This window comes from Alosa alosa, chromosome 8 (assembly GCF_017589495.1).
Source record: "Alosa alosa isolate M-15738 ecotype Scorff River chromosome 8, AALO_Geno_1.1, whole genome shotgun sequence".
Lineage (NCBI taxonomy): Eukaryota > Metazoa > Chordata > Actinopteri > Clupeiformes > Clupeidae > Alosa > Alosa alosa.
In genome coordinates, this window is record NC_063196.1 from 10,133,391 (window position 1) to 10,156,064 (window position 22,674).

The 22,674-nt window shown below is 42.2% G+C and overlaps 1 protein-coding gene across 1 annotated transcript in view; it reads left to right on the plus strand.

Moving 5' to 3' along the window:
• The first annotated feature begins 4,620 nt into the window (after positions 1-4,620).
• kcnh5a (potassium voltage-gated channel, subfamily H (eag-related), member 5a) overlaps positions 4,621-22,674 on the plus strand; it is an 83,933-nt gene continuing 65,879 nt past the window's right edge. Inside the window, exons 1-2 of the mRNA XM_048250548.1 lie at positions 4,621-4,641; positions 9,237-9,666. Of these exons, the coding sequence (XP_048106505.1) occupies positions 4,621-4,641; positions 9,237-9,666 (451 nt within the window). The remainder of the gene's footprint in view (positions 4,642-9,236; positions 9,667-22,674) is intronic.

A 22,674-nucleotide genomic window follows, 5' to 3' on the forward strand; every position in this document is an offset into this window, starting at 1 on the left:
CTTGTTAAAATTTTTACCCTATTCACCTGTAGTGTCTGCCTTAACCTAAAATAAAGTCGAGGGTTTAACAGTCTAAATCAGTGGTCTCCCAAGCGCGCACCTTCTAAAAATAGCCAACAGGTCGCCTGCAGATCAGCTCTAAAACACCCTCCATTTGTGAAGTTTTCAATAGATATTTAAGTCTAGACCAGAACCATTTTAAGAATGTATATGGCCATACATCTATAACATTAAATTGATATTGGTGATGCCTTACAAATTGTAGCTCGTTAAATTTTAGCCTTTTTGCTCCAAATCCGTTTCACATTCAATCTTTAAAGGGGAACTTGGCAACTATTTCAGCGTAATAAACCCGTTTAGAAATCATTTGGATGGTTAAATGACCTGTTCCGGTGAAAATGGTGACTTTTCCCGCTGCCCCTAAGCGTCCCCAGGCGAGGAAAACCAACCTTGCAACATTGAGACTACCGTCCGGAAGAGAGTGAGAAACAAAAACTCGTTTTAAATCATGTTTCTTACCTTATAACATCCACATAGTTCTGCCCAAACTTATGCTAACCCGTTTAGCTAGCTTGTAAACAAATCCATGTGCTTTATTTTACCTTTTCCAACAGTTTGAAATAGCATAATGCACAATTTCTCCAGCAAGAGGGGAAATCCTGCCAAGTTTCCCTTTAAACAACAGCGGGCGGGCGCGCCCTGCGCTGCTTGCATTCGACCAGCATACAGTCTACACTTTCATATTGTGAACAAATTTCACGGATAAACATACGTTTTTGACTGTTAAAAGCAAACAAAATAACTTTCCCTCTGCTGCGCAGCTATTTGTTTTATCCAGCGGCGGCTTTGCAAATAACGATGTCCACAGACAAGGTAGAATATGTTGCACGATTTATGAAAGTGCGATGTATTGCGACATCAGATGCAAGTCAAATTTGTAGTTCTTATGTCTTGAACCATGAACTACAGACCCGGTACCCGATCCTGGCAAACACCCATGAAGATGCGGTTATAGCCGATAGAGGTCCATAAGCGAATGCAGAAGTGCCGTTCACCCTGTTACAAGTTGATGAACCACTGAAACGATTTTGGAAACATTATTTTTAAGGTACAAAAACTCTTTGGTGTTGCTCTAAACCCTGACTTTATTTAGGTGAAGATTAAACACAGTTAGCAGTCATTCCATTTGTCCACGCCCGGCTATAAGTTTTTTACAGTAGAGCTAAAATTTACTCATTAGGCTACTCGTTACTCAATGTGTAAGCTCTCTATCGTTCTTGGCAGATGTAACCGAATATGAATGTGAAAGACTTGCCTTTCAGGGCATCTAACTGGTCAAAAAGCCACGAACTTTTAAATATCCTGGCGTCATTTACGGACCAGGAGAAGTTTTCCATTAACGTAGCACATTTTAAAAGTGGGCCTATAGCCTGCACAATCTGTGTACACAGAACTTCTTCTCCCCTTACTTCCCCAAATACATTAATTCTATTCTATAGTGACACCTTATGACCGTCCCAGGTATGAACTAGGGGGCAGAAAAAAGACACTCCTCGGTTGATAAAACTGGACATAGTCAGTCATCCGGGCTTCAAAGTCCGCTTACTGTAAAGGCTAATAATTGCTGTGTCCTCACATTATCGCGACGTGACAATTTGCTACTTAAAAAGGTGATTTTCTCCTCTTCTGGCCTAATGTGACAGGAGAACCATGCCAACTTTGATGCGGTTATCTTAGCGATACTTTGCAATACCCTCGATATACATATCGTTGGAAAGCTTAGTCAATGGCCGTTCATGTGAGCACATTAACTTAATTTTGTAAATTTTACCAAAACGACTGGTTTCGCCTTGCAGGGTCACATTTCACAGTGACCCTACACTTGAGCAGTAGTATGTCTGTGTGATATCATACCTTATCGTGATCATTGCCTGCAGCAGAACTTGCCTTCTTGCTTACACGACCTTAACATAGATCATCCCCATCAGACTTGCAAAAGCAGGCTGGGACTGTTGTGGCACCTAAAAAAAAAAACACCATTTGCCATACATCTGGTTATTGTTGATTAAGATAAAAATCATAGCATTAAAAAAATAAGGAAAGGTAAGTCAATCTGGTGTACAAAAATAAATTATAAATACCTTCTGAAGGCACACTTGCCACCATCACCATCTATGTTAATTCTTGATATCAGTTTATTTGTGAGGACTGTCAATAAAAGATAGGATTAAACCAAATTATGCATGCTGTACAATAAATTGAGTTGCTGTACAATTTTTTAAATAATGATTATGATCAGTTTGGCAGATATTCACTGCTCACATTACCACCAACACAATGGTAAACGTGGCTAAATTGCAAAATTCAAGACCATTTTAAGTAGCTGCAATAATCATGATCAGTTTCTGTATTAAAGGTTGTATCAGTGATAGCTAGCTCGCTACTCTCTCCCCTCAATTCCGCACAATTAAAACTCTCCTAAACGCGATCTTGTCAGTTATTGGTTGAAACACTTTATTTTGCCTTTGAGTATTTGCCAACCCTTGTTGGTAGCAATTGTTTTGTGTACAGATCTCAGAGCCTAGGCTGCCTATTTTTTTGATGGCCTGCTTATGGGGCAGACATAGCAGATCGTTAGGAAAGATTAGATGAATGTGATCATTTATGTGGGCCTTTTTGGGCCTGAAATCGCTGATACAACCTTTAATGCATTACATAGCACATATGTCAAACAAATTAGAGCATGCACAATAACATACCCATAGCCCTCACCATGGAAAAAAAAAAATATATTCAAAACACAAACACTTACACCGCATTGAAGGCAGCAGCGATGGCTACTAGACATCATCAAGCAGCAGGTAGTGCCATCAGGACAGACCAACTTTGACCTAGACAGTTGATGGAGCACACATAGCAACAGACACATAAAACAGGGGATAAACTAAACACAGTTACAGACACAAATACATCCTCAAATACTTTTTGTTTACTTCTATACTATTTGGTAAAGTTGCAAGCATAGTCTACAATGAAAGTAATGAGCTGCAATTAAATTATGATTTATTTATGTATTTGTGGACAACGTAGGCTACCGGTAAGTAAAGCGGGAGATGTGTGTTGCTTATACTGTAAGCTGCAAAGCACTGTGTGAAACACTAGAAAGGGTGTGTCGCGGTTCTGCCTTTTCACACCGCGACACAGGTTCGTGGATATGAGTATTGGGCGATTTAGGTTTCAAATTGCATATCGTTACAGCCCTAATGTAATTCTACGGTATATGTGTGTCTCTACCTGATGAGTGAACTCTCTTATGGGCGTCCGTGATGGAAGTGGCACACATTTGGAATATTCCAGAATGCACTCAGCATTCTCAGGGAAGCAGTCCTCATAACACACAGTCTGTAAACAGAGGGAACAGAAGGAGACTAAGATTAACTAACACACACACACACACACACCCCAAGTTAGCAAGGTAACGTTAACAACTTTCATCTGTGTCTCATGGTAATAGACATGTAAAGATATTAACACACTTTAAATGTAGCAACTAGCTAAAGTTAGCTAGAGCTAACCTACTTGTGCCAGATATTTCATTCAAACTAAAACTCTATTCATAACGACATCTCAGACAGAATTATTGCTAGATATGATATTAACACATAATTCAACACAGATATTCCACATAATGGTGAAGTTAGTTACTGGAAAAGCTAACATTCACAGCTAACATCGCTAACGTTAGCGATGTTAGCTCGCTAGCTAATTCTAACATATTTGGTTAACATTCCATTATGAAAAAACAATAAAAGCTATATTTCTAATAAATTCCGTTTTCAATTGACATACAAAGTACTTTTAATTCTTACCTTGAATGATAAGGACAGCCAGAGTTTGAACAGCTTACACATGTAGTCAGCTGCATGACAGAAAAGTGACAGTTGAAGTCACTGGTGGCTGGAGTTGAAATGTCAGTCAGGGGTGGGGGATGGGAATTGCTGTGTGTGCGCATGCGCTTATCAAGAGCGCTAAAACAATCGTAGCCTATGTGAAAATTATTAACTGTTGCCATTTTAGACTGTTACATTGAAATGGCTACTAAACTGATTGATAGAAGTGTCCAAACAATAGTAACATTAGCCTAGTGGGCTATTATTACTACTATTATGATTATTATGGTTCTCATATGGTGTGACGTCAATTTCAGATCAATTTGACTGATTTAACATTAATCATATTGACCCAAGTTTTATAGTGACTACATGTCCCTGTTGAACCTCTTTACAATCACAAGCAAGCCAGCTTGTAAAGCTAAAATAGTATGAAATTATGCTCAACATGTTGGTCAAAGCCTTGACTAATTCTTGACATCAAATTGACATCAAGGTGTTCGCTGGGTAGGGTATAGCCTACACTTTTTTAGGACTAGCCTATACAGGCTGCAACTTCACATGAAAAAAAGTTCACTTCCCCTCAAATAGAAGACACAATTCAAGCAAGTGGTCCACACAAAATGCACCGCACTGGTGCATCTGCCAATTTAAGACCTAAATAAATATAGGCTATTTGGTTTGTGAACCACTCCGGCTTCAGTCAAGGGCTCGATGGGAGCACGACACAATGCAGGGTCCCCTGGGGAATGTAAGGGGCTGAAGGCATTGAGCGCCTTTAAGAAAACTATGTATAAGTCTATGTGAATCAACAGTCAAATCCTCCACTTAGATAGATAGATAGATAGATACTTTATTGATCCCCAAGGGGAAATAAAAAAAAAAAATGAAAAAAAAAAAAAAAACATTAAACTTTAACATGCTATGCAGAAATGGCAGCCATGTACACAGAACCTATAGGCCTAGCCTACTTTCACAGAGGGGGCCTTACCCTAATCAAGAAAATTCTGTCATAATTTCAATATAGCCTAACAAAGGCAAAGTGTAGGCAAAACTCCTGAAGCTTCACAAATACAGGCTAGGCCTATTTTATATTTTAAATGTTAGACTTCAAAGACCCCACGGAAACCCTGGAAATGGTACATTCAATGTAAACCGATAACTCTTGGTTAAATTAACAGATAGCTGGTTAAACAATAATATTTGTTATTTCATTTTCTTAAAGTGAGTGCTGACCAATTAAATTGGTTGTTGAGAAAAAAAATCCATGAACAAATGAGATAGGTTATCCATTAACCAATGTGTCTTAGTTAAATTAACCAATATTTGCTTAACTAATGATGTTGGTTAATGAATAACTAATGTATTGGTTTAATAATTACCAATATGTTTGTTAAATTAACTAATATATGCTTAACCAACGATATTAGTTGTTTTTTTAACCAATCTGTTTTTAGAGTGTAGGAAGAGGCAAAGTAGACCTACTGTTATCTGAAAGAAATATTTTTTTCTCTGACATACATTATGCACTCTCTCTCTTTCTCTTTCATACACACACACACATACACACACAGAGAGATGGGCATAAACCATTCCTGGCTAATTCACTGAGGAAGGCCTCCTTGTATTTGTTACATATTTGATGAGACCTCATTGATGCGTCTTCCCATAGTGAGCCCTTCACCAATCCCCCATTGTCTCCAGGCATGATGTAAATATACGGCATTCACAGTCAATCACGTTGCCTCCTCTGCGTTGTCTCCATAGCCTCCATATCTCTTTGCTTTGCTTAGTGTAGCTCTGCAGCTCCATAGCTTCAGCTGGTATATGCAGAGTAAGCACAGATGTTAATGAGCACCATAAATGATACATTAATGGGGGAGCTGTGTGTGTGTGTGTGTGTGTGTGTGTGTGTGCCATCAAACTAAAAGTTGTCAGAGGCATTCAGTAGTCTCTCTCTCTCTCTCTAGCACTGACAATAAAGCAGCATTAGCTTGACAGGCTTGCGCTCGACCTTTGTGCCGTAGGGTAAGATTACAGAGACTCACAGAGAGCAAAGCGCCAATGTAGCTATTTTTAGCTTTTCCTCGTCCGACGGTCTGTCTCAACTCAGTTTGGTCCGCATCTGGGGGGGCGGGGGGTTAAATTGCACCTTCCTGAAAGGCTTTCAGGAACCATAAAGCGCACTTGTTAAAATTAGCTTTTTGATCACTTGACTGCTGGAACAAGTGGCTACAGCTTATGCGCGGCGAGATGCTAATTAAAACTTGGGGCCGCTTGTTGCCGAAGTGATTAAAATCTCCTCAGGCTGACAGATACGCCGCTGCTTTCTCTTGGGGTAAACAATGCGAAAATCAACCCCTGTTACTTTTGCCGGCAATTGTAAATTTGCCCCCTTCTATTCTTCTCTAATTAGCATATTTATTTGACCAGTTCTGCTTCATTGTGTTTTTTTCCCATTTAGCTGCATTTCGTTGCTAAGTTGTGAATAGTGCGTACGCATTACTCCAATTCCACCAGCAGCCACCAGAACTCATTAGCCATTTTAAGATGTGGATGGATTTTCCCCCCACGTCTAGAGGTGTTGAGGCAGTATGCACACATACACACTTCTAACACCATCAGCCAGTACTCACCAGGCCCTCCATACAGTAGTCTTCCTCCTGGGTCCTACTTGTCAAGTGGAGAAGCCAGTAAGGATACATCAGCTCAGGGTGGACCCTCCCCGTGTTCCCCCCCCACATGAAAGGTGTCACATCAAAGAGCTATAGGCTTGAGCTAGGGAGGCAGTACTCTGGCTATGTGACATCTATCAAACTGGAATTATTTATGCGTAGATGGGCAGAGGAAGATCTCGGCCTTTTAGCTGCTCCTCTCACCAGCAGCATCCCAGCCCTCCAGAGTGGAGAGAGTGTGCCATCCACCCGCCTGCCCTTTCAAGTGGAACTTATGGATATGGATGCTGAAGTGCACTCTCTTCACCTGTCTGGACAGGTTCAGTGTAACCCTTTCTGTCCCACATAGTGATTTCCCACATAAGGCTTTATGCTCCCCAGTGCCGGTTCAGACCTCCATGGGGCCCTAAGCAAAATCCTGCTAAGGGGCCCTCCTACCTGAAATCTGAGCGCCAAAATGTAACCATCTTTTTACAGTATCATCTGGCACCTCAGTGCTCCCAATACAATCATCCCACCCCATTTTGGATGTCTATGGAAGTTACCAAATATAGTGTTTTTCCCTATAAAGGACTAGGAGAAAGAAACATAATTGTGTGTGAATTACCTTCACACAGCAATAAATGCCCAGCTTCAGTGTCTGGGCTGTTTGATTTTGATGCTTGCTGTACATATCCCCTTGCAAAAAATAACTGCAGTTTTTTCAAAGTACAGTTCAGTTATACCACAGTAGGCTACAGTGCAGTATAGTATTTTCCAAAATACTGCATTTCTGTAGTAAAGTAGGCTATAATACTATGCACAATGCAGTTTTTTGCCGGGTTTTTTGTAAAGGTTGTGCTAGTAGCCTACTGGCTGACTGTTCTTCACCTGTGTGTCTGTAGTAGGCTACTTGCCAAAGACATGTGAACTGGCTCGCCTGATTCTCTCATTATTTCAATAATTTTTCATTTTAATACTTCATATATTCCTAATTTACGATGTGCATCTGTTGCCCATGCAGCACTGCGAATGAAAGTTCATACATTAGGCTACTTTCCATTTTGCATACGTTCAGTTGTAGGCTATCTATAACTAAAGCTTGACCGAAATATTGTAAAACAATTAAAAATGAATGGGAAGAGTGAAATCACCTATTAGTTTCGACGGGTCCTCGCATGTTTCTGCTGAAAAACTGCTAGTTTCATCCCGAGCTGCACGTTATATGAGCGCATTTAAAGATGCGGTCATTTTTTCCAAAAATATAGTCAGTCGCCCGCGTTGAAAAAAACGGAATATGCGATTATATTTCACAACTTTGCGAAGTACTGTGACTGGGAAAGGCTGACAAGCAAGCCACAGACAGATCAGGGGATTCACTTCCCTGTTAGGTAGGCCTAGGCTAGGCCAGCAACACGCGCATGGAACGAACGCAAGTTTATCCGTTTGCTGTTCCCGCTGTTCATTCTCGTGACGTTTCTTCCGTTTTCCATGCCCTGAATGGTAATTCGATTTCATATTCATCTTCTTAATGTATGAGTCACTATCGCTATAACTGTATAGGGCCTACTAACTTGTCTGTCACTAGCTTGACTCAAAGGGAGACGGGAGAGGGGGCCTTCATTAACTTGCGGGGGCCTACACAACTTGAGTAGTGTGCGAATAGGGAGAACCGGCCCTGATGCTCCCTTTTCGTACCAACATTGATATGTCCGTTTCAAACGTTGCTCTGTTTCGTTCGTATCTGAAAACTTTCAGGAGACATGGAAAAGAAATGGGAACCAAATGAGAACAGTGTAGGGAAAGAAGGGCTCTGTCTGTGTCTGTGTCATTGTCTGTATCTTGTGTCTGTGTCTGTCTTGAATGTTGACCAGAAATGAGCCTGAATCAACATGCACATTTACTAAATAATATATTCCTAGGATACTCCATGCATCATCCAGTTGAAACTGCAAAATCAGGTTCCTCACAGCTGTAGGTTGGCAGACTATTAAAACAAAGAAAAGAGACTGCAGCACACTGATTAAACTTGCCATCTTTCCCTAAACAACTCTTCAGCCAGGTAGATCAGCAATAGTGAAATGTAAAGTGTAAGTTCAGTGTAAATTGACCCATAGCCCTGTTGTATAAGCTCACCATATGCAGCCCATCAGAAAAAGAATGAGACAATTTGGGACAACGTAGGCCAAGTTATAGACAGGCAGTTTAAAGCAGACCCATGGGGGCATCACAACTGAAACTGAAAGTAACTCCCCACTGCTCCCATGGGTCTGCTTTAAGCTGCCTGTCCATAACTTGGCCTATGTTGTCCCAAATTGTCTCATTCTTTTTCCGATGGGCTGCATGTGGTGAGCTTGAACAACAGGACTATGGGTCAGTTTACACTGAACTTACACTTTAAGTGCACAGGTACAACTAATATATGGTAGGAACTTCTGAATGTTGAGTTTTCCACCTTTGTTGAAGTAGTCCTTGAGCCAGACCCCGTAATTTAGGTAGCCTATACCTTGCCAAAAATCACTATGAGACTTATTCTCCTCAGATGGTACCGACCAAGTCATCTGGCTAAGGACTAAAGGGAGTTTCTTTCTTCTGTTCTATTCTCTGAGTGTTTCTCCTGAGTACTGTTGTTCTATTCTCTGAGCATTTTCCTGGCGTGTTGTAACTTGTCTCTCGTACCTCCCCCTCACAGGGTCTCAGTAGTCTCTTCAGCTCACTGAAGGTGGTGCGTCTACTCCGACTGGGCCGTGTGGCCCGCAAGCTGGACCACTACCTGGAGTACGGGGCGGCCGTGCTGGTACTACTGGTGTGCGTCTTCGGCCTCGTCGCCCACTGGTTGGCCTGTATCTGGTACAGCATTGGCGACTACGAGGTCATCGACGAGGCCACCAACACCATCAAGACGGACAGCTGGCTCTACCAGCTGGCCACGAGCATCGGGACGCCGTACCGCTACAATGCCAGTGGCTCGGGCCAATGGGAAGGTGGACCCAGCAAGGACACGCTGTACATCTCCTCGCTCTACTTCACGATGACCAGCCTCACCACCATTGGCTTTGGTAACATCGCACCCACTACGGACGGCGAGAAGATCTTCTCAGTGGCCATGATGATGGTGGGCTGTAAGTAGCTGCTGGGCTCTCTGGAGTCATTCTCTCTCTCCCCCTCTCTCTCTCTCTCTCTCTCTCTCACTTCATTCACTTTCATCAGTCATTCTTTTCATGTGCAGCAAGTGATCACAGCATGTCTTGACCTCACCAAGACAGCACGTGGCTAAAGCTAACGCTAGCAGATAATGCACTATGCAAACACTAATATATCAAACGCTGTCGCTAGTAATGATAGAGCAAGATGCTGACGTTAAAACTGACATAGCAGAGAGCTAATTCTAGTAATCTGATGATCACAGTGGCATGTATACCCTACTTGGGTTGAAAGAGTCCCTGTCAGCGTCTGTTTGTTTTTTCTTCTAATATTTGTAAATTGACATTTTCACAGCAAGTGAAACCGCAGCCTTATTTATAGGCCTATCAGGTAGTACCATAAAATGCTGCTGTCTAGGCCTACAACTTAAAATATTGCCTACTTGAAAGGGCGTAAACCACAATACAGGATCACAGCACACAGCAGAATATCAATATGTGAATATAAAAATTACACACCGGTGGAACCTCGGCTCATCCTACCTATATGGCCGCGTTCTTCACTGTTTTGTTTTCTGGTGTTTCACGTACCTTTCCCCCAACCTCAGCTCATTTTGTGTTGCCTCTGACTGATACCCCTCTTTGAATCTCATGATCTTTTTTTCCCTAAAGTACAGTATTTTGATATCACTTGAGTGCATCCAACTCAACAGCCAGAGTATTCGGCACTGTTTACCGTATAACACTCCACCACGGATCATTGTCTCATCACCACTGGCTCAAGGGGTGTATTAAAAAAAGAAAAGCTCTGATTCACACTCTGATTTAATAACTGTGTAATTGCTAGTGTTTGCGCCGCGGGGAGGATGCTACTGTGTTATGTTCTGGAAAGATGCTGCTGAGACATGGTGCTCTCGGTTAAAGCAAAAACTTCAATGTGATGGAGCATTCAGCTGTGACCTGCAGTATCACTATAAATATTTAGTCAATGTCCTATGGCAGAACAACGTATACTCATTAGCTGTGAGTGTGATGCATTCCTCTGCTATGTTGGTCTCTCTCTGTGTGTGTGTGTGTGTGTGTGCGTGTGTGTGTGTGTGTGTGTGTGTGTGTGTGTGTGGGTGTGTGTGCGTTTTTGTGTGTGTGTGTGTGTGTGTGTGTGTGTGAGTAACTTTCATGCTGGGAGATTTGTTTATGACATTTAAAAGAATTACGAAGGCATATTGCAAGCAATTGCTTTAATTACTATCTACCTTAGCAGGTTCATCTATGTAAAACAAGACAAGACATAGAAAGGAAAGATCATTCTCAGTGAGATCTGCAACCTGCATGAGTGGCTCTATGTAGTGGACTTGTTACTCAACAAACGGGAAGTAAATCACAAACCATACTGATGGCTTGTTTGATTAGTCAAAGTAACAAGTAACACTGTAGAAATTCCCCTTTTCACCAATTTTTCGACACACTGGGTACCTATTTAGCTCTAAGAGGGTACCCGATTTGTCTAAAACTGACTAAAAGGGCCATCCTCCTACCTGCGACAACAACACTTCATAGTGCAATAGCAGGCCTTTCTGGTGCGCATTGGCAATGTCAGAGACTCCGTTCTCCATATTGTAAGTTAACGTAACATCAAAATGAGTTTGAAGCCGTTGTTTGAAGGTAAACTAACTACATTATGCTGCTTTAATTTGCATCGATGAAGAGGTGGCATAGGGTACAACACTGTAGCATTGTTTTGCTACAGGATAAGGATAGGAATGAAGATGATATTAACAGCATCAGTAGACGGATGTTTGAGATCATATTTGTTTTTCTTTTGGTTTGGGCCAGCAGTGTTAAATGGGATGGGGAGGGGATTAGATGAGGGCAAGAAAAGGGAGATAATTATTCCAGGCCTGGATTATTGCCATCGCTGTTAAATGCTGTGCTAATGTTGTTTCACTCCGATACTCTTTTGATGATCTTCTGCTGCCTTTGTCATTTTCTTAATCTCTCTCAGTCCCTGATGATGTTTCTCTGTCTTTATACCTGATGTGCAAATGTGGAAATGTGTGTGTGTGTGTGTGTGTGTGTGTGTGTGTGTGCGCACTAGTGCAGTGCCCGTTCAAACATGCTATTCCTGTAGCCCAATTACATGCCTGCAGGTAGGCCTGCTTTAAAAATAGGATGATAGGGAAAAACATAATTCCAGGTAAGCATTAAATAATGAATACAGATAATATAATAATATAATAAATGTGAAGTGAGCAGAATTTAAGCATGGCTGCATGTGACATTTTTTACAAATCAAAATGACATAAACCTAACAGCTGTTTTGAATCAAGGCTATATGCTTAGCCTATTGAATAACTTGATGATAGAGAAAACAAGCCATTTTGTGGAATGATGCATCATCATATGAAATTTGCAACGGTGTGACTCAAAAACAGTGTCTGGTGGCCTATAAGTGACATGACACTCTGTTTGCCACTCGTTGCTTGTCGCTGGTTATGCTTTGCATGTGTGGCATTCTGAGACGTTCTTTAATTCGGGACTATTATCGCTCATTTCAATTTAGGACCTTGCAGTTGGAATTGTCTTTGCTTATTCAAAGTCTAAAGACAGTCCAAAGTAGCCTGGGCTATTCAAAGTGTCCATTTATTGCACATCATTTTTTACGTCATTTTGAAGAGCCACTGTATACCTGTGTGTGTTGGCGTGTTGTTGCAAAATCCGCGGAGTCATTTTATGCAAGCAAACCGCATACAGGGGGTTGTTGTTATTGTTGAGGTGTTGCACTCGTTTAACACATCTTGCACTCGCTTAACCTTTTACCTGTTTAACCTACACTGATCCAGCTCTGCCAAAGCCCTGCTTCTATCCTCACTGGTGCTGTGTTGGAGGGGGAGTGGCTAGCGGCACTTACTCATGCCTGTAGCAGTCTGACAAACGGTCAACAAGATATGCGTGCCACAGACATTAGGACACACACACAGACAGCCTATACCCCCCACACACACACACACACACGTATATATATATAGTAATGCTTAAACACACACGCACAGACACACACACACACACTGACGGATCTGTTACTATAGTGAGATTTAATACTGAATGGTGCTGTACAGAATTTGTTTACAAATAACTAATTTCTCATATATTAAATATTAAATACAATTAAAACAATGGTATTTATAAGTAAGGAAGACAATGAAATTAATGTTATGAGAATTAAAATGAGATAATGTCAATCATAAAAAGATCACAGAAGATTTCTTAGTGGTTTAATGGAATGGAAAATTGCAGTTTTAAGCCTTGACTTTGTTTTTGGATAACCTTAGCCTACTATGCTTTCCAAGATGCCTCCTTGAATGGTAGACACCCATGTCTGCTTAGATCTGGGGAGTGAGGATATTTTGGTGCTGGGAAGTTGTGGAATTATTTATCTCGGTAGCTGAGCGAGTCTGTTTTTAGAAAATAGGACAAAAGCATGGCAATCTGCAATGTAAGTTGAGATCTAAAATGTAAGTGGTATGTTGTGTCACTTCAGGTGAACTTCACCACCGTGACAAGAAAAAAAAACACTGAAAAATGTATTCAGAGCAATCATGTGTGAAAAAAAATGAAATAAATAAAAAGCATGAACAGCTGTGTGGAGTCCCACGCTTATTTTCCTCATCAAAGCTGCGTAGTGGAATTAATAGCACCCCAGAGTGTAGAATCCTCAAAACACAATTTGCTATTTCAATTCCAAGCTTTTTTTGTTAATTTATTGTTTGTGTGTTTTAAAATAAATTTTGGAAAGGCTGTGCGATATGCGTAGGCTGTGGATGCCTATCGCCTGCAGGAACATCTGCTAGTGTTTCAGCACATATGCTAGACACTGTTTTTGGACGATTTCCTACCATACATTAGCCTGGCGAGCCAGACCCACATTAAAATGTAGGGTCTGGGCACTCACCGTTCGCAGTGTTCAGTCCGAGGGGCGGGATAATCAGTTGTCTTTCAAATTCCCTCTTGGCGCAATAGGGACTTAATAGGATATTTGTTTTCAAGTAGCAGGGAATTCAAGCCAAACCGTTGCAACTCTGCCATCAATTATTATGTTAAGCCCACCAAACGACTCTATACACGATTTCAATGACCTGATTAAGTTTCGATTTCTGGAGCTCACAAGCCAACGGAGAGTTGCTAGACTAGGGGCGCGTCTAGATTTCTAGGCTAGCTATACATGATTCCAGTATAGGGTTGGGTATCGTTTCAATTTGAACGATTCCGATTCCAGTTCCGATTTCTTATTTCGATTCCGGTTCCTAACGATTCTCGATTCTGATTTTTTTTAAAGGCAGGGTCAAAAAAAGTTTAGGATATTTTAAATGAGCTAGCAAACCAACGGTCTTTCTCAGGGTATCTGCACATTTTCCAAGTGCAAATTTGTAGACTTTTTAAGATCTTTTCAAGACATCTAAATGAAAATTAAGACTATACCACGACGAAAAGATATATATGAGTGTTTATGCAATATTTTTTTTTTCCTTCTAATTTTAACCCCCACCCCATTTTGGATGTCTACAGAAGTTACCAAATATATTTTGGCAGAGAATTGTAAAAGAATTGTGTGTGAATTACCTTCACAGCTATAAATGCCCAATTTTACGGTCTTTGAAGCTGGCTGTACATATTTGGTTTTGCTTACTGCTGAGGCTGACTGTTCTTCACCTGTGTCTGTAGTAGCCTAGGGCTACTTGCCAAAGACATGTGCACTGGACTGGATTCCCTTCAATATTCTTTTCAAAGTTAGACTAAGCTATTTACATATTTTAATAAGCATACTTTATATACTATGTGCATCTATTGTCCAATATGCAGCACACCAAATTAAAGTTAATCCACTACTTTACATTTTGCATACCAGTTGTATCTAAACCAACCAAAGCTTGACTGAAACATTGCAAAACCATTGACTTGTCTTGAATTAATTAAGAGACAGGTCCTCCTCGCATGATCCTGCTGAAAACTGCTGGTTTCATCTCAAGCACGCACGTATTATTTTTTTTTATATAGCAGTCGCCGACATTCAAAAAATATGCGGTTATATTTCACAACTTTTACGAAGTAGGCCTAGCCTACTGGGAAACGCTGGCAAGCAAGCTACTGGCAGATATTACAGGTAGGCTATTATAACTTAGACAGATATTTTCTTCCCTAGGCTAGGCCAGCAACACACGCTGGAAAGATGCAAACAGATCAACTTAACATATAGAGTATTTCCTCCTGATTGCGAAGCACTGCACATAATTTGACCAGCGGTCTTCGCGTCCATAGTTTGTGAAACGATGCTGCATCCGAGCAAAGACTTTAGTTGCTAAGCGCAACTCCAAAAAGGAGAACAAATGAGCGTCTGGCTTGAGGCTGAGCCGGACGCCGGACAGGGCTTTTAAAATCCATATGTCCGGCCTAAATTTGAACATATGGCCAACCTATCGCTAACTGGCTTATAACTCTTTATGCCGCTCATTCTACTATAGGGTCCCTCATTCCACGCAGGCTACCTGTCTATCTCTCAGGCCTCAGCTACACCACGAAAACGTCAGGCATATTATTTTGTACATAGGCCTACTGTATTATTACCGTTTTCACACCTTTAACCAAACCGTGAAAAAAATATTCACTCTGCAACCACTACACTTCCTCCCGTAGCCTAATCACTTATACAATTGCGTTTTAAATACACGAAACTGGATGGAGACATCACTCACTCTCTTGCACTCGCTGGCGGTCCCATACGCACATTTAATACCTCTCTTTCGAAAATTCAGTTGTATTTAAGACTTTTTAAGGATCCGCGGGAACCCTGCTTTCTGAATGAAATAGTCTGACATTCTCCATGAATTTTAATTCTATGAACTATGCGCTTCTTCGTTGGTGTTCCGCCGTTTCTTCTTCCGGTCGGCGGACTGGGAATCGAAACTAGGAATCGAAATTTAAACTTTTGAACGATTCCGGGAAAATCGCAAAGATAGTCCCGGTTCCAACCAATACTCGATATTCGATACCCAAGCCTATGCCAGTCTCTGTTATATTTAACTAAAGCATGGCTGAGCATGACCATGGCACACACTGCTTTCTCGTGGGGTCTTGTGTCCAGATATTTAAAAATCCTCTGCCCTTTCTTTGCCAGCCCTTGGTCTCGTAACTCATCCGTGCAACTGCTTTGCTGTGATTTGGCAGCATTTGTAAACTTTTTAAAAAGACTTTCATTGAAACAAATAGTTTAAAAAATAAACAGCGGAAATGAGTCCATATCAGTCCTTATATTCCTTATTGGATACGATTGCCTCCCTTTACTCCGTGACTTCCCAAAGAGAGCCACATTGTCACCTGGCAAAGCGCTGTGCTGTAGCAACAGACCTTGGACTCCACTAGGTCTTATCTCCTCCTTCCAGCCACGGCACCACCGGCTCTCTCTCCCCTCCGTCCCTCTCTCCTCTCTGTCCCTCTGGGGTGGACTCAGGGCCTGAGAGTGAGCTGACCGCAACGGCCACTCATCACCGTCTTATCCTCAACTACACATGGAGACCGGTGACCATCACCGACTCCACAGATGTGGCATGTGGCAAAAAACAGTGGTAGACTCAGCAAGATGTTGATTTTATTGTGCGAGTATTTAGAGAGAGAGAGCTCACAAAATGGCTAGAGTGTCTAATCCACAGGGTTTTTGTCATATGCACAACTAAAAGAACCAACCTCACTCTTATCGAATTAGAGATTACATTTTTTTTGCATGACAGGCTAAAAAGACTTAATTTGAGCCCCTGTGCTCTAATTTGCACTGTATCAAACCTCTGTAAATATTGCATGAAGTGATCATAATTGCATATGTAAAGTAAGTATGTGTGTTAGCTTTTTTGTCTTTTGTTTGCTATTGCTTTGTTTCCTGTAGCTTTACCATTTCCAGTTAGATGTATTACAAACAGTTCAGCCTGGACATCGCTGACTGCACAGTTTCTGTGAGAAGTGTGGGAGTGCTCACGCCTCCCTCTTGACTTCCTCTTTTTTAAGATCTTCCCGGCCTTCTCTTCTCTGTTCTCATATTGTCTAACCTCCATTGCTATTATTCTCTTGTGAAGAAGGGGAGGTATCCCCCCACACACACACTGGTCTGTTTTTTCTCTCTATCTCCATCAACAACACCCCCCTGTGCTATGTTGAATTGTCCTACACCATGTAACGCTCTGCAGATGAGCTGCCAGTGTGCATCAGTTGTCTTGTCATCCCTACACTGGTTGTGCTGCTGTTCCCTTAGGCCCCACACACACCTACAGTGCACCCACACACACACACACACACACACACACACACACACACACACACACACACACGCTGGGCAGTAAGCCTGTGTGGCTTAAGTGGCCACACGCCTGAGTCCTGATTAACCGTAATTGGACATTGCCTTGGCAACTGGTGTGCAACTTATATAAGCTGCTGGTCTTCCTTGACACATTCCATATGAAATGGCCTGTGAACACTGACTTTGTAAGAGAGTAAGTAGAAGAAAGAAATAAAGTGGAAGAAAGTATTCAAACTATTGAAGGAGGCTGTATGTTGGGCTTGTCTTATCATTCTGCACTCAATGTTTGATCCCTCTGTGACAGTTAAAGAAAACATAAGGGGGACATAATGGGGCATTCTGGGGATGGTCACAGTACCAAATGACATTCACAGCAGTAAGCACTACTGGACACCTTAGTAAAGTAGGAGTTTTGGGACTACAGTGCAGTGTAATGTACAGTATGAAACATCTTACTACAGTAAAGTTTTTTTTTATATCTCTGTTGTGTAAGGTACTGGAGTTGCAAGTAAGTTGGATTACTCAATATAGTAATACTAGAGGCCATTGGGTCTCTGTGGTGCAACTGGCTGTGGCGTTCGTGCCACATTCGGGTCCTGGTGCCAACGAGGACCCTGGTACGGGTCATTTCCCGAACCCACCCAGTCGCTCTGTCTTACTTCCTGTTACTCTCTTCACTATCCTATCTACATCAAGCTAAAAAATATACCTTTAAAAATGACAGAGACAAATATATATGGGAATGGATGGAATTGGCGTTGTGGGCATGATGGGGCAACACTGTGCCCTTACATTTGTTCAACGTTGATCAACGCTGGTTCTTGTGTGCTGGCATGCCCAGATGCACCTTTTGTCGACTCATTAATTTGGTGCCGAGTGGTGGTGTTGCCGATGCATCTCATGGCTGTCTGGCCAATTGATCTCGCGGCCCGGACACCGGCCGCCTTGTGCTCTAATCACTGAGGATGCTCCTGCTCACCAGATGGGCTTGTTAAGACTTCCCTCTTTTTGGAATATTTTTTTTTTCTTTCCCACCAGACCTTTGTAATCAGTTCACAAATTGTTAACATCCTAAAATTTCTGTGAGTGATTTTTATGTATGTGAGATATATGCGTGTATGTGTTATGGTTGTCTAAGCTACTGGATGCCTAAAATAGAATAGATAGAATAAAGTATCTATCTATCTATCTATCTATCTATCTATCTATCTATCTTCCCATCGCTGGGGAGTCTTAGAAGCTGTGAATATGAAGCAAGAGGAGGGATGTTGTTGAAAAAGCTGTGTTCTCGCTATGGGTTGTCGCTGCTGCTGGTTATGTTTACGTTGTCCTGACAGAGTAAAAAGCAAACAAGCAAAAAACATGTTTGAGAAAAGTAGAAAGGTAGACTGTCAGGAGAGAGTAGGCCTGTAGTTGAAACATTTTCTTGACTTGCATTGAGAGAATATAAATGATGGCCATTGTGTGAAGTACCTGAGCTTCTGGATGGCAGACAGCCATATTGACTTTCACCTGGCTCAGTTTGAGATCTGTCTAAGTCCCTCTCGCCAGCGGTGCCTGACTGCGGCTGTGGGACCTGGTTGCCGTCTATGCTTTCTGTGCTGTTTATTGTTTGTCGTTGATGGGACTGACAGTGGAGTCGCACTACAGCGGTGTACTGCGCTCTTCACATTACGCAATGCATCAGAATCGGGCCTCCTGCGACGTGGGCGTAGCAACTCTCTGGCCCAAGGATTTTAGGCCACAGCCGCAGTGTCAATCCCACCTGTTGTGATGTAACATGCTCCTTTCTTCTGTTTGGAGCCCTAGTGACAGGCTATAGAACTCCAATTGTTAGCGCAAACTTAAGTAATAGCTGGAGGGAAGTTGGCAGTGGTGTATGTGTGTGTGTGTGTTTTCAGATTAGAGGTGCATTTCTTATCATGCTGTCCTCCAACAGACTTTGGGAGCCAAATTTCCAGATTATTTGGCAAAATCGAAGACTCCCTTTCATGTGTATGTGCAAACGTGTGGGCAGGAGAGACGCTGACATTAAAAAGGGAACATTTGCTAGATGGGGCAGAGCCAGGATATATGGCCACGTGTGAGAAGAAGGCGGACAAGAGAGGGAGAGAGAAGAAGAGAGAGAGAGAGAGAGAGGGAGTTATTTTTGGACAGGTATACCGAGCCTGCTTGCGCTCTTGCAGGGATGACAAAAAGAAAGACAGGAGGATTGCTGCCTGCAGTTTCTCCCCCTCCAAAAGCTTCTCTTTACCACCAATTAATAGTGTAGCAGGACCTTGAATGCTCGAGATGAGTCAGTCTCAGAGAAGGTTTCAGACGATCAGCAGCCGTTCCCTACCTAGCTGAAGCTTAGGTGGACGGGGGGTGATTAATTACATCTGAAACTCAGGGATGCAACGTTGTATTGATCAGTGTGTTGTGTTGTGGCATTGGGAGGGCCGTGTGTATGTTTAAACTAATGGGTGAGGGCTTTTGTTGTGAGCAGCTGTAATCCTGCTGGTTTTCTTAGTAGGGGACCCCCAAAATCCCTCGACATATGTGAGAGCTCTGACTACAACAGCTCATAGCTGCATTAGTGGACATGTTGAAGCCAGGAGTTTCATTACTCTAGTCTAGGCAATGCAACCACTACTTACAAAATGAACTCTGTGTATTGCATTGTAGGCTAGTGTAGCGGAGTTATCTCCATACTGTGAACTCTTGATAAGTATAGTAAAAGTATGAGTATATATACTCTTTTGATCTCGTGAGGGAAATTTGGTCTTTGCATTTATCCCAATCCGTGAATTAGTGAAACACACTCAGCACACAATGAACACACAGTGAGGTGAAGCACACACTAATCCCGGCGCAGTGAGCTGCCTGCAACAACAGCGGTGCTCGGGGAGCAGTGAGGGGTTAGGTGCCTTGCTCAAGGGCACTTCAGCCGTGCCTACTGGTCGGGGTTCAAACCGGCAACCCTCCGGGGACAAGTCCGAAGCGCTAACCAGAAGGCCACGGCTGCCCCAATATATGATATGTAAAAATACATGATATGTACCTTTGAAGTCACTGCTGCTGCTGCTGTAATATTCGTGTCATGGTCTGTTGGTTTCGAAAACACTGATGCTTGTAGCACTTTAGTGAAACCTGCTTCATGCTTGATGGCCCACAAAAAGATTGTGTTTGTTCATTCCATGACGGAATGTGATGAAAGATGCATACACGCACAAAAAAAAAAAGCACAAAACAAACTTTCCTGTGATGCTGTCTCCAGACTTCAATCACATCATGTTTCTTCCTCCCGAGCAAACCAAGCTCACGGCAGATCCTTCAGCTTTCCCTCTCTCACTCCGGGCGAGTCTAGAGGAGAAAGACAAACTGAGAGAGAGAGTGAAAGAGAGAGAAAGAGAGTGAGAGAGAAAGAGAAATCGAGAAAGCGAGAAAGCGCAGGAAAGCGCGAGAAAGCACAGGAAAGCAAAGCTTAGGAGACAGAGAGAGAGAGAGGGAGAGAGACAGAGAGAGAGAGAGAGAGAGAGAGAGGGAGAGAGAGAGAGAGAGAGAAAGAGAGAGAGGGAGAAAAAGTGAAAGCACAGGAAAGCAAACAAGTCTGGAGGAGAAAGACAAACTAAGAGAGGGAGGGAGACAGAGAGAGAGAGGGAGGGAGACAGAGAGAGAGAGGGAGGGAGAGAGAGAGAGAGAGGGAGAAAAAGTGAAAGCACAGGAAAGCAAGTGAGTACAAAAAACAAAGCCACAGGGGAGAAGACGGAGGGAGGCGGCGAGGCGAGGGACGGTAACGGCCTCGTGTCCGCGGGCCACGCTGTAATTAGCCGACTTCGGGCCGTCGTGGGCCGTCGTGGCACATCGCTCGGTCGCCTCGGTGATGACGGGATGAGACTGAAGAGTCCGCCCGCCCGTCGCTGTCCTGTGAGCATCTCCGTGGCGCTCACGCGTGGCAACTAACTGACTCAACTGGGTCACTTCTGCTCTGGCAGCGCACGAGGAGAGGACAGAGAAACAAGACACACTCCACAGCGGGATGATACGACTACAAGTGTGTGTGTGTGTGTGTGTGTGTGTGTGTGTGTGTGTGTGTGTGTGTGTACAGTATGTGTATGTTTTTTTTGTTTGTTTTTTGTGTGTGTGTGTGTATGTGTATGTGTACAGTATGTGTATGTGTATGTTTTTTTTTTTGTGTGTGTGTGTGTGTGTGTGTGAGAGAGTATATATATATTAGCATAAGTGTGTCTGCTGTGTCTTCTTTATCTTTAAAGGTCTGTGTCAGTAACTTCAACCATCTTTCCAGTTTAGTTTACTTAGACCCATGCCAGTTCTCCTGCAGGCCAGTAATGGCTTCAGAGAATATTTTGGCATCGCTTCACCATTCTCCATCTGCCATCATCAAGATACGTAGCCAGAATTATTTCTATTGATTTTAGTTCTGCCTTCAACACGATCCAGCTCTTCATTGACAATACGCTCAGCTTCGATATGTTTTCTGAGCCTTAGCCTTCTCAGTTGCAGACATGAGTGGATTTCACTACCAGTTAACAGTGCTGTTTTGTAAGCCCAAATTTCTAAAGTATTTAAATGGCTAAAGTATTTAATGACTAAAATCAGGCCTCTACTATAAATTACTTAAAAATGTATTGCCTTGTTAACACTTGGCCTCGTGTGTAATGCTCTTCAGTAATTTGTCAGTTAAGGGTCTTTAATGTATAAGTGAAATAATGTTAATCATTTGCTAGCTCTAACAGCAAGTACATAGCCGTGGCCTACTGGTTAGCGCTTCGGACTTGGAACCGGAGGGTTGATGGTTCGAACCCCGACCAGTAGGAAGCGGCTGAAGTGCCCTTGAGCAAGGCACCTAACCCCTCACTGCTCCCCGAGCACTGCTGTTGTTGCAGGCAGCTCACTGCGCCGGGATTAGTGTGTGCTACACCTCACTGTGTGTACACTGTGTGCTGAGTGTGTTTCACTAATTCACGGATTGGGATAAATGCAGAGACCAAATTAAAAGAGTATATATACTTATACTATATACATCCTCTACCCACAATTACTTATGCTATGATACAATATCCTGAATAATGAATCCAATATTAAGTACATAATACATAAGGCTACTTAAAATAAAGCACAGCTGAAATATTTATTGGCACTTTTGCACTTACTGTGCTAAATGTACTTACATGAGATCACAATGTGGACTTCACGTCTGTAAGTAATAACAGCTTTCAAAGATAATTTAATCAAAATGAACGGATTGTAAATCCAAAAACCAAAAAGCAGATTTTTGTTAACAAGGATAATCTATTTCTGTTATACAGCAGAAGGCTCAGTCCTACTAGTCTTTTTCCCTCCCACTACTTTTTAAAACTCTTTAGTTCTTAAACTGTCAAGTCCTATCTTTGTCTGTCTTGTCACATTTGCACTTGTCTGTCTGATTGAGGCCCATAAAAAAGATGCTTTTTTTCAGCTTGAACGGAAATTCACAGTCATGCCTAGTGTTTCTAGTCTATCTAGTGTTTCACTTTGTGAAGAACAGACTACCTCATCTGACAACAAGTAGGAATGTTTCCAACCTATCAGTTTTCATCTGCTTATCCATGCTTATGAGGCCAGTTGTATTTATTAGGTGTTTGTTACTAAGTTACTAAATAGTA